A 12,525-nucleotide genomic window follows, 5' to 3' on the forward strand; every position below is an offset into this window, starting at 1 on the left:
CCCCGCATATTTATTATTAAAATTCTATTTATATACATATATTACTAACGTATTTGAAGACACTTTTGAAATGTAATAAAACATTTGTCTTTGTTAATGTATTTTAACTTTTCTTTTACTATATTATATTGTGATTTTGTGAAGTAGACAATTATAATGGGCTTATGGCAGTTTTTTTGGTGGATTTTTTGCGGGGATGAAGTGGGTACGACGCGGGTGCGGGGTAGGGCGGGGGTGGGTCTAGAATTTCCCCCCGCAATGGGTGGTGGGGCGTGGATGGGGATGAGAATTTAATGCGGGTGCGGGGGTACCATCATCCGCACCCGCCCCGCCCAATTGTCATCCCTACGGCTCCAGGTTACTCATGAGGAGCTATTTCAGCCACACGTACCTATTTGGAAAAAAGGCGGCGTTTATGTTGAGGAGATTTTTGATAGATGTAAACGCATGCCTCGTCCCGCTGACGTGACTCTTCGCGCATATCTGCTTCTCACACTTGGGTGTACGCTATTTATGGATAAGAGTGGTACCCAGATCTTACCGATGAACATTGTTGATTTAGATGATCTTAATTCAGTGCATACGTACTCATGGGGCTCTACGGCATTGGCGTATTTGTATCGTCAACTGGGGGTGGTGACTAGGTTGGAATGTTGTCAGATTGTTGGTTGTCTCACTTTCACAATGTTGGATATATACGAGTACTTCCCTTGTTTTCGGCCTCAGAAAGATGGTGTAGCATTGAGTCCTCATGATCCTCGAGCTAGAAAGTGGGATGATGACATCGTGAGTAATAATGTGATCCGACTTGCTTCGATACGCAGACGCTTGGATAAACTTCATGCTTCAGAGGTACATAACTTACTAAATATTATTCTTTTATATGAGTACTAGTTTAAACTAATTGCATTATTTCAAAATTGCAGGTCGTTTGGACGCCATATGGGGATGATCCAGCTACCATGGTTCCGAGAACGACGTATTACGACTGCATACGTTATCGTGATATCATTGAGCCGTACAACCCAGATTGGGTAGAACGACAGCTGGGTTATGTTCAGAGCATCCCTTCTTCGATCCAGATTCCCGAGTATGCATATAGACCAAAACCATCTGATCTGATAAATTATAATTCTATCAAATTATTTTTCGGAAAGTATATATATATATATATATATATATATATATATATATATATATATATATATATATATATATATATATATATATATATATATATATATATATATATATATATATATACACCTACATTATTTTAATTGACTTTGTATAAAGTTTATAATGTGCGTTTTATTTATGTGGCATTGTGTTAGTTGTATTATATGGTTGTCTGCATTGTTCTTATAAAACGGACAATGTAGAACTTTTGCGTGTGCCGAGTGTATAATGTGATAGTATATTACGTGTATATTTTTATTACGTTGGTAATAATAATTTTTAGTTTGGAAAACATATACTTATACATATTATTCTTGAACGTTTACGTGATGCCGGAAAATGTACATTGTACTAGTAATAGCCTTCGTACATTTTGTTATTTGTTTTAGGGAGGTCCGAAAATTCTGATATAGCCATGTTATATGAAGGGTTTGGACAGATTTTTTAAGTTACTCTTGTAACGTTGCGATAACCAAAGGTCATCTCTTCGTCTACCTTTCTTATTGCCCTTTTAATCATCACCCTTTCATCTTCATTTTTTTGAAAATAAAATCAGCAACCCTTGGTCTTTGTGACTCCATTTCACACCCCATTCTCGTCCAACCATTAGAGAAGAAGAGAAAGAGTTCTTTTCTCTTCTCGATTTTCGTCCATTTCTGCACACCCATTTTCTTTGCATCATATCTCCTTTGTTTCTTATCCGAATTGAGCGTGTGAGTAGTCAAAATCTATCTACTCGGAAAGATCTTGCTCGTGGTATAATTTGTTTTTGAAGAAAGGGGAAGACACGACTGCAGTTTTCGTTGCAATCAGACGAGTCATCCGGTTTTGTTCCCTGTCGCACCTTTACGAAAATAACCGTAGCCAGAGATCTAACCGTTGGATAGTCTTCAAATTTGGACAGAACGTTTATGACATCTTGTTCTTTACTTTGACCGGATCGATTTGGATTTCGAGCTTTTGATCACCGCGAATCATAGTCGGAACAGAGCAGTGCAAAATAAGAGTTTTCAACATTCAAGGAAAAGGTAACTAGTGTTTTTCTAGTTTGGTGGAGTATAAATATTGAACTTAGGTTGTTAGAAATGCGTTAGAGAACGTAGTATCATGTTAGGAAGAACTTAGAAGATTGTATGGTTAAAGTTTCATGTTGCTATTGTGGTTGTTTTGTTGATGGGTTGGTTATTGTCGTTGTTGTTGTTATTATTGTCGTTGTGGTTGTTATTATTGTCGTTGTTGTTGGTGTTGAAGAGTGTGTTGTGTTATTGTCGTTGTTATTTTCGTTGTCATTGGGTTGGAGGTTGTTGTATTATCGTCTGTTGTTGGTGTTGGAGAGTTGTTGTGTTTGTCATTTTGTTGTTGATGGAGTTGTTGTTGTTGTTGTTGGTGAGTCATGGTCATTACGAGATTGTTTGGTGTAAGTGTGGGGTGTAAAGGAAGGCTGGAGCAAGCCTCGGGGGAGCGTGCGTAGACGAGCGAACGAAGCTCGCAAGCCACGGCAGAAGGCTGCTCGCGACTCGCGAGCCTCGTCGCGACTCGCGACGCTGCCAGTCGCGGCCCGCGAGCCTCTCGCACCTCGTGACGTGGTCGGTCTTGGGTCGTGATGTGGTTGTCTTATTTCTTGTTGGTTTACAGCTTGTGTGTCTTGGCTTGGTGGTCTTAGGTAATATGCTAAGGATTTTGAGTGTATTTGGGTGTTTAAGTATTACGTTAAGGGTATGTGTCCTCATGTGATGGGTAACTCTTGGTTTTGAGTCTTGAAACGTGCGGTTGTTTGTGTGGCTATGCAAACTCATGTTGGAACCTTGTTGGTATGATTGGTTGAGTTACGCTCATAACTTTTCTTATTGATGGTTGGATTTGATTGATGTGTGCTTGTCTTGTATGATTGCACGTTGTGATAGAGTAACTCTAGGAACGGTATGGTTCTAGAGGTCTTCATTAGGAAATCCTATGAACGGATGGTTCAAGGAGTTTGAGTGAATTGCTAAGGGCGTATGGTCTAGAATTATGCTCGTTAACCTAAGGGCGGTATGGTCCTAGGCTTTGGTTACTAAACCTGGGCGGTATGGTCCATTGGTTACTACGGGTGGTATGATCCGTAGATTATAGCTATTCGAAAAGGCGGTATGGTTCCTCGATATGCAACGTAGGCCTTGGGCGGCATGGTCCAATGAGTCTACTCACAGGCGGTATGGTCTGTTATGTTTGAGCTTGGACCGCATTGTTGCATTTTTGCAACGTGACCGCATTTGTTGCATGGTTGTTGTTGTATCTTATACGATTTGGTTTGGTATTATGTTTTCTGATGTTGTTTTAATTATTTAAGCTCTTATCTGTTTCTATTTGAGCTGGAGAACTGCTAGTTACTCCCCACTGATTGTGGAAATTGTTGTATCTTTGTGCAGATGGTGACGCTGTTTAGAGTGGTTCTAGTCTGGTCGGGGTGTGTGTGTTCCCCGTGTGAGCAAAGAAAGGGAGCTTGTCATAGTGGATGAGTATTTCAATCTGGACTGGATTAGATACTTAGTTGGTTTAAGTAGCTAATTCTAGTTTTGACTTATGTATTGGAACTATGGTTTCAGTTGTCTTAGTTTTGTTTACTCTATGATTTTGAGTTTCTTTGGTGTTATGACTCTTGAGACTTATTGAAGATGAGGGTATGGGACCTCATTTCCCTTTTATTATATGTATTGGAGTTGACTTTTACCTATGATGGATATTCTGTTTTAGTTTTTGTTCTACTCCTTAGAGTGGCATCCCCGTCTCTTTGAATTTCCGCTGCCATTATCTATAACTTTCCTTATCTTAAGGCTATTCTCTTGGTTTTGGACGGATGTTACAGTTGGTATCAGAGCAAAACGTTCCGAAGCTCTGTTAGGATGCTATTATTTTCCAGAAGATGAGTAGACTTGTGACTAGGATTACTAGTGTCTTAGATTTCAAGTCTAGAGTGTATGAGAGTTACCTGGGTAGGAAGTAAACCTGGGGAAACATTTTGTTTACTATGTTTATCGATTTAATGTTTGCTTATGTGATTTTGATAGACTAATGTGATAGTTTCTGTTTTGTAGTATGCCTCCACGACAACAGTTAGCCGCTAGAAAGGAAGCTGCGCATCGTCGTCGCGTAAGCCTGGAAAATGCTTTCATCTTTGGCTAATGGCTTTCTTCGGGTAGTGGGCAGTCTGCTTTCGACCGGTTTGACCGTCACAGGCCCCTACTTATGATGGTGTTGCTGATCCTGTGTCTGGAAAACTGGTTAAGGGAGATGGAGAAGCTATTCACGGCAACAAACTGCTCTGCTGCCGAAATGGTACCGATTGGACGTCTATCTGAAGAAAGAGGCGGATAATTGGTGGAGTACGGTGAAGGATGTGTGATGGCTACAGCTGGTTTTTGGTGGACCTAGTTCTCCGCCAAGCTGAAAGAGAGATTCTACCCTGATGAGTTGCGCTGGCAAAAGCAGGAAGAATTTCTATCTCTGACTCAAGGGAATATGGACATCCAGAAGTACACCGACCGCTTCACGGAGCTGTCTAAATTTGCTGTACTGTCATTCCCACCGAAGCTGAGAGGGTTAAGAGATATATAAAGAAGATGAATCCGAGGGTAAGGACCCTGGTGCTGTGTTCGGGGTTACTACTTTCAAGCTGCTTATGAGATGGCCCTTAGTGTTCATGCATCAGTGAGAGAGGAAGAAGCTGTTAAGGCTGCATCTGTGAAGGAAGCCTTTTCCGTCTGTTGCTCCTGGTCCGGCTAAGAAGCCGAGGTTTGAGCCGAGTTTCCGTGGTGGATACCAAGGCTCCGTTCTAGGCAGGGTTCTGATCCGTCCAAGTGTCGGAGGTGTGAGAAGCCTTACATCCGGGAAAGGATTGTGAGGGTGCTGCTATTGTTTGCTTCTATTGTAAGAGGCGGGTCACAAGAGTTATGAGTGTCCCAAGAATCCGAGGGCTACAGCTAAGCCCCTGTTCCTCCTAGTCATTCTGCTCCGCCAAGAATCGGGTTTACAGTATGACTCATTCCGACGCCGATGTTCATCCCGACGTCATCTCTGGTACCTTTCTTGTTAATTCTGTTCCTGCTTCTGTGTTGTTTGATTCTGGTGCTTCTGTGTCTTGTGTGTCTAATTCGTTTGCCAAGAAAGCTAATTTGACTTCGAGTTCTCCTATTCGAACTCTTATTTCTCTACCTTCTGGGGAGAACTACCCTTGTTTGGCCGAGTATTGTGGAGTGCCTATCTCTGTGTTGGGTATTGATCTGCCTGCCGATCTCAAGGCATTCTCCATGGTCGAGTTTGATGTTATTTTGGGCATGGATGGTTGTTCAAGTATCGTGCTCAGATTCATTGCCGCGATCAAAAAGTGACTCTTCGTAGTCCATGTGGCAAGCGTATCTCCTATAGTGGAGTGGTGTTGAAGAAGGGAGTAAAGATCGTATCTGCTCTCAAAATGCAAAGGCTCCGTCAGAAAGGGGAGCAAGTGTTCCTCTGTATGGTGAAAGATTTGACCCAAGAAGCGAAGTTAGAGGACATTCCCGTTGTCCGTGAGTATCCGGACGTTTTTCCTGATGAGTTACCGGGTATCCCTCCCGAAAGACAAGTTGAGTTCAGCATTGACTTGACTTCTGGTACTGCTCTTTGTCAAAGGCCCCGTATAGGATGGCGCCTGCTGAGTTGCAAGAGTTGAAGACTCAGTTGCAAGAATTGATTGATAAGGGATTTATTAGGCCAAGTGTCTCGCCGTGGGGTGCTCCTGTTCTGTTTGTCAAAAAGAAAGATGGGAGTATGCGGCTTTGCATCGATTATCGGAATTGAACAAGGTGACTATCAAGAATCGGTATCCCTTGCCCCGCATTGAGGATCTGTTTGACCAGTTAAAGGGTGCGGAGTATTTTCGAAGATAGACTGAGGTCAGGTTATCACCAGATTCCGGTGAAGAAGGAGGATATTCCTAAGACCGCTTTCCGAACAAGATATGGGCACTATGAGTTTGTTGTCATGCCCTTCGGCTTTACTAATCCCCTGTGTATTCATGGATCAGATGAACCGCTCTTTCCATGAGTTCCTGGATTCGTGTGTAGTTGTTTTCATCGACGATATCCTGGTGTACTCTAAGAATGAAGAAGAGCATGAGAGGCATCTGAGGTTGATCTTGGGTATTCTAAGGCAACAGAAATGGTTTGCAAAGTTCTCCAAGTGTGAGTTCTGGCTGAAGGAGGTGTCGTTCCTAGGCCATGTTATCAGCAAGGATGGAGTTATGGTAGATCCTTCTAAGGTTAGAGCTGTGGTGGATGGGAGAGTCCTAAGAATGTTTCCGAGATCCGGAGTTTCCTTGGTCTTGCTGGTTACTATCGGAGGTTTTTAAGGATTTCTCAAGGATAGCTCAGCCGTTGACTAAATTGATGAAGAAGGAGAGCAAGTTCCTGTGGTCCGAAGAGTGTGAAAAAGCATTCCAAGAATTGAAGAAGTGCCTCACTACCGCTCCTGTTCTGACCTTGCCTACTGAAGGGGTTGGGTTTGAAGTATATAGTGACGCATCGAAGCTTGGATTGGGTTGTGTTCTTATGCAACAAGGGAAGGTGGTGGCGTATGCATCCAGGCAGTTGAAGGTGCATGAAAAGAATTACCCTACTCATGATTTGGAGTTGGCTGCTGTGGTGTTCGCTCTTAAAATCTGGCGACACTATCTGTATGGGGTTTCGTGTAGGGTGTTTACCGACCACAAAGCCTCAAGTATATCTTCACTCAAAGAGATTTGAATATGAGGCAGAGGAGATGGTTGGAGCTGATCAAGGATTACGATCTGCTGCTTGATTACCATGAGGGCAAAGCTAATGTGGTTGCGGATGCTCTCAGCCGTAAGTCAAAGCATTCTCTTAATGCGGTTAGAATTCCGCCGAGAGACTTATGTGATGAATTTCGGAAGCTTGAAATCGAGGTGGTACCTCGGGTTCGGTGGAAACTCTCTGTGCTTGAGTGCCGAGCCTGCATGTTCCAAGAGTTGCGAGAGAAGCAGAAGTATGATCCTAAGTTGGAAAAGATCCGTGAAGCTAAGGCTCAGGGCCGAGCCGAAAATTTCGAAGTCGATTCCGAGGGAGGTCTAAAGTTTATGAGTCGTTGGTGTGTGCCTAATGACTTGGAGCTTAAGAAGAAGATTCTCGAAGAAGCTCATTGTACTCCCTACTCTGTTCATCCTGGGGGTGATAAGCTTTACAAGGATCTCAAGGCTAATTTCTGGTGGCCTTGCATGAAAGGGAAGTGGCCGAATTTGTGGCCAGGTGTCTGGTGTGTCAAAAGATCAAGATCGAGCATCAGAGACCGGGTGGTTTGCTACAACCATTACCAATTCCCGCGTGGAAGTTCGATTCTATCTCGATGGACTTTGTTATGGGTCTTCCAGAGCTGCTGGGGTAAGATGCGGTGTGGGTGATTGTGGACCGATTGACTAAGGTAGCTCGGTTTATTCCGATGAAGAATACTTGGTCTATGGAAGAGTTAGCGGAAGCCTACGCTAATGAAATCATTCGTTGCACGGTGTTCCGAAGGATATAGTATCTGATCGTGACCCTAGATTCTTGTCTCATTTCTGGATTGCTCTGCAAGAAGCATTTGGTACTAAGTTGAAATGAGTACCGCTTTCCATGCTGCTACGGATGGGCAACAGAGAGGACTATTCAGACTCTGGAGGATATGCTCCGTGCTTGTGCTTTGGAATTTCAAGAGTCTTGGTTGAAGTCATTGAACTTGGTGGAGTTCTCTTACAACAACAGTTACCATGCTAGCATTCAGATGGCTCCTTATGAGGCCTTGTATGGGCGAAAGTGTCGTAGTCCACTTGTTGGAGCGACATAAGTGACTCGTTGGTGTTGGGACCAGACTTGATCCAAGATATGTTGAGCAAGTAAAGGTGATTCAGGCTAGATGAAGGCTGCTCAAGATGGCAGAGGTCTTATGCAGACTTGCGTCGGAAGCCTATTTCTTTCACCGTTGGGATAAGGTGCTGTTGAAAGTATCTCGATGAAGGGAGTGGCAGATTTGGGCAAAAAGGCAAGTTAAGCCCGAAGTAGTTGGCCCTATGAGATTCTCGAGAGGATTGGGGAGGTGGCTTACAGATTGGCTATGCCCCCTGGATTGTCGAGCGTGCACGATGTGTTCCATGTGTCGCAGTTGCGGAGGTATCGCAGCGATCAGTCTCATGTCATTCCTATAGAGTCGGTCTCTATTGAGCCGAACATGACTTTCGAGGAGCGACCTGTTCAGATCTTGGACCGTCAGAATCGTGCCCTGAGAAGGAAGGTGATACCCTTGGTTAAGGTGCTCTGGAGAAGCCAAAAGTACGAGGAAGCCACTTGGGAGACGGAAGAGTCGATGAGGCTCAAGTATCCAAAGCTTTTTGTCTCAGGTATTTCCTTGTTATTTTAAGTTCGAGGACGAACTTCTTCTTAAGGAGGGGAGATTGTAACACCCCGAAATTTCTCTGAAATTTTCGCGTGTTAATTATTATTATCTGATGTGATAAATTATAATTCTATCAAATTATTTTTCGGAAAGTATATATATATATATATATATTATATATAATATATATATATATTTACACCTACATTATTTTAATTGACTTTGTGCAAAGTTTATAATGTGCGTCTTATTTATGTGGCATTGTGTTAGTTGTATTATATGGTTGTCTGCATTGTTCTTATAAAACGGACAATGTAGAACTTTTGCGTGTGCCGAGTGTATAATGTGATAGTATATTACGTGTATTCTTTATTACGTTGGTAATAATAATTTTTAGTTTGGAAAACATATACTTATACATATTATTCTTGAACGTTTACGTGATGCCGGAAAATGTACATTGTACTAGTAATAGCCTTCGTACATTTTGTTATTTGTTTTAGGGAGGTCCGAAAATTCTGATATAGCCATGTTATATGAAGAGTTTGGACAGATTTTTTAAGTTCCTCTTGTAACGTTGCGATAACCAAAGGTCATCTCTTCGTCTACCTTTCTTATTGCCCTTTTAATCATCACCCTTTCTTCTTCATTTTTCTGAAAATAAAATCAGCAACCCTTGGTCTTTGTGACTCCATTTCACACCCCATTCTCGTCCAACCATTAGAGAAGAAGAGAAAGAGTTCTTTTCTCTTCTCGATTTTCGTCCATTTCTGCACACCCATTTTCTTTGCATCATATCTCCTTCGTTTCTTATCCGAATTGAGCGTGTGAGTAGTCAAAATCTATCTACTCGGAAAGATCTTGCTCGTGGTATAATTTGTTTTTGAATAAAGGGGAAGACGCGACTGCAGTTTTCGTTGCAATCAGACGAGTCATCCGGTTTTGTTCCCTGTCGCACCTTTACGAAAATAACCGTAGCCGGAGATCTAACCGTTGGATAGTCTTCAAATTTGGACAGAACGTTTATGACATATTGTTCTTTACTTTGACCGGATCGATTTGGATTCCGAGCTTTTGATCACCGCGAATCATAGTCGGAACAGAGCAGTGCAAAATAAGAGTTTTCAACATTCAAGGAAAAGGTAACTAGTGTTTTTCTAGTTCGGTGGAGTATAGATATTGAACTTAGGTTGTTAGAAATGCGTTAGAGAACGTAGTATCATGTTAGGAAGAACTTAGAAGATTGTATGGTTAAAGTTTCATGTTGCTATTGTGGTTGTTTTGTTGATGGGTTGGTTATTGTCGTTGTGGTTGTTATTATTGTCGTTGTTGTTGGTGTTGAAGAGTGTTGTTGTTGTTATTGTCGTTGTTATTTTCGTTGTCATTGGGTTGGAGTTGTTGTTATTATCGTCGTTGTTGTTGGTGTTGGAGAGTGTTGTTGTCGTTGTTGTCATTTTGTTGTTGATGGAGTTGTTGTTGTTGTTGTTGTTGTTGTTGGTGAGTCATGGTCATTACGAGATTGTTTGGTGTAAGTGTGGGGTGTAAAGGAGGTTGGAGCAAGCCTCGGAGGAGCGTGCGTAGACGAGCGAACGAAGCTCGCAAGCCACGGCAGAAGACTGCTCGCGACTCGCGACGCTGCCAGTCGCGACCCGCGAGCCTCGTCGCACCTCGCGAGCCTCGTCGCACCTCGCGACGGGTGGTCTGCCCTGGGTCGTGATGTGGTGTCTTTATTTCTTGTTTTGGGTTTACAGCTTGTGTGTCTTGGCTTGGTTGGTCTTAGGTAAGTATGCTAAGGAAGTTTGAGTAGTATTTGGGTGGTTTAAGTATTACGTTAAGGGTATGTGTCCTCATGTGATGGGTAACCCTTGGTTTTGAGTCTTGAAATGCGCCGGTTGTTTGTGTTGGCTAAGCAAACTCATTTGGGAACCTTGTTGGGTATGATTAGTTGAGTTACGTTCATGACTTGTTCTATTTGATGGTTGGATTTGATTGATGTGTGCTTGTCTTGTATGATTGCACGTTGTTGATAGAGTAACTCTAGGAACGGTATGGTTCTAGAGGTCTTCATTAGGAAATCCTATGAACGGTATGGTTCAAGGAGTTTGAGTGGAATTGCTAAGGGCTGTATGGTCCTAGAAATTTATGCTCGTTAACCTAAGAGCGGTATGGTCCTAGGCTTTGGTTACTAAACCGTAGGCGGTATGGTCCATTGGTTACTACGGGTGGTATGATCCGTAGATTATAGCTATTCGAAAAGGGCGGTATGAATCCTCGAATATGCAACGTAGGCCTTGGGCGGCATGGTCCAATGAGTCTACTCACATGCGGTATGGTCTGTTATGTTTGAGCTTGTGGACCGCATTTGTTGCATTTGTTTGCAACGCTGACCGCATTTGTTACATGGTTGTTGTTGGTATCTTATAGCGAGTTGGTATTTGGTATTATGTTTTCTGATGTTGTTTCTAATTATTTAAGCTCTTATCTGTTTCTATTTGAGCTGGGAGAACTGCTAGTTACGCCCCCACTGATTGTGGAAATTGTTGTATCTTTGTGCAGATGGTGACGCTGTTTAGAGTGGTTCTAGTCTGGATCGGGGGTGTGTGTGTTCCCCGTGAGAGCAAAGAAAGGGAGCTTATCATAGTGGATGAGTATTTCATATCTGGATTTAGGATTAAATACGTAGTTGGTTTAAGTAGCTAATTCTAGTTTTGACTCATGTATTGGAACTATGTTTTACAGTTGTCTTAGTTTTGTTTACTCTATGATTTTGAGAATTTCTTGGTGGTGTTATGACTCTTTGAGACTTGTTGAAGAATGAGGATATGGGACCTCATCTTCCCTTTTTATTATATGTACTGGAGTTGACTTTTACCTATGATGGTATTCTATTTTAGTTTTGTTCTACTCCTTAGAGTGACATCTCTGTCTCTTTGAATTTCCGCTGCCATTATCTATACCTATTTCCTTATCTTAAGGCTATGTTCTTCTTGATTTTGGACGGGATGTTACACATATAGTCATCCTCTCTTTATCGATGATGAGACTGTCAGACTGGACCCTACAAACACATGCTACGTATGAATTTCATATTCTATGTATATATATCTAACTGTTAATTATTGATAAGGAATATAATTAATTTCATTCTTCATATTTTGCAATGGATGGGTCGGTGGTTCGATGCGACGAGAGCTTTGGTAGAGGATCGACATAATTACCCGTGACCTAATACCGCTACGTCATATGAGATGGTGGATGATTTGGCTCGGGAATGGGATTTGGAACTACAGTTGGATCAGACACGCGATGTTGCTTAGTAGTTTTGATTTATTATTTTTGATTTCATTTATTTCAGGTGATGTACTTTCTATAACTTTGGTTTGGTTTGACGTGATGTACTATATCTCAGACTGATTTTCTTTTGTAATATGTTTTCGGATGAAGTTATTTAAGTTTGCATTATAACAATAATACCCTTACCACTATGATTAAGTATAATATTATAGAAGTTCTATAATTTTCGTTAGCTAACATTATAATATCCAACTAATTAATTAGTTCCATAAATTTTGTTAGTTCCATGTATACGAAATCAACAAAAGAAGACAACCACCTAAATCTATTTGCAGATTGGGCAGTTATCCATTTAGCATTGGTAACGTAATTAATGCCAATCTTATCTGAACCAGCTACAATATTTATCCACAATGAACAACAATAGTAGTAATGAGGCCACCTAAAACAATAGGTTGCCCCCCAACGCTACCATCATCAAAGAGTACAGGCAAAGAAGCGGCAGTCCGCTTGAGTTGAGATACAAAAAGATAGGGAAGGCATAAAAAATAATCAAACTCGGGAAACAAATAACTACCCATCAGAAAAATCTCATGTTTTTTACAAGAGTGGGGTTCAACACCCCCAAAAAGACTAAATCCCAAATATCATTGC

At 41.8% G+C, this 12,525-nt stretch overlaps 1 protein-coding gene and 1 long non-coding RNA gene across 2 annotated transcripts; both read left to right on the forward strand.

Annotated features, from left to right (window-relative positions):
* On the forward strand, window positions 1–4,773 carry LOC104905100 (protein MAIN-LIKE 2-like). Its single transcript, XM_057390859.1, has 4 exons — window positions 1–852; window positions 927–1,156; window positions 4,359–4,494; window positions 4,591–4,773. The coding sequence occupies exons 1-4, from the start codon at window positions 448–450 to the stop codon at window positions 4,771–4,773; spliced, it is 954 nt and encodes a 317-aa protein (XP_057246842.1). The 5' UTR covers window positions 1–447.
* A 4,269-nt stretch (window positions 4,774–9,042) lies between these two features.
* Window positions 9,043–11,481, forward strand: LOC109136228 (uncharacterized). Its single transcript, XR_008969975.1, has 2 exons — window positions 9,043–9,719; window positions 11,134–11,481. It is a non-coding gene; the product is annotated as an uncharacterized LOC109136228 (long non-coding RNA).
* The last annotated feature ends 1,044 nt before the right edge of the window (window positions 11,482–12,525 follow it).

Source organism: Beta vulgaris, chromosome 1, assembly GCF_026745355.1.
Source record: "Beta vulgaris subsp. vulgaris cultivar EL10 chromosome 1, EL10.2, whole genome shotgun sequence".
Taxonomy (NCBI): domain Eukaryota; kingdom Viridiplantae; phylum Streptophyta; class Magnoliopsida; order Caryophyllales; family Amaranthaceae; genus Beta; species Beta vulgaris.

Excerpts from the sequence above, each read along its gene's own strand:
- LOC104905100 (XM_057390859.1), top strand. The coding sequence starts at position 448 with ATGCCTCGTCCCGCTGACGTGACTCTTCGCGCATATCTGCTTCTCACA. Across the intron at positions 1,157-4,358 it reads ATCAAATTATTTTTCGGAAA|TGGGCAGTCTGCTTTCGACC; the intron begins GTATATATATAT and ends TTCTTCGGGTAG. Across the intron at positions 4,495-4,590 it reads ACTGCTCTGCTGCCGAAATG|TTCTCCGCCAAGCTGAAAGA; the intron begins GTACCGATTGGA and ends TGGTGGACCTAG.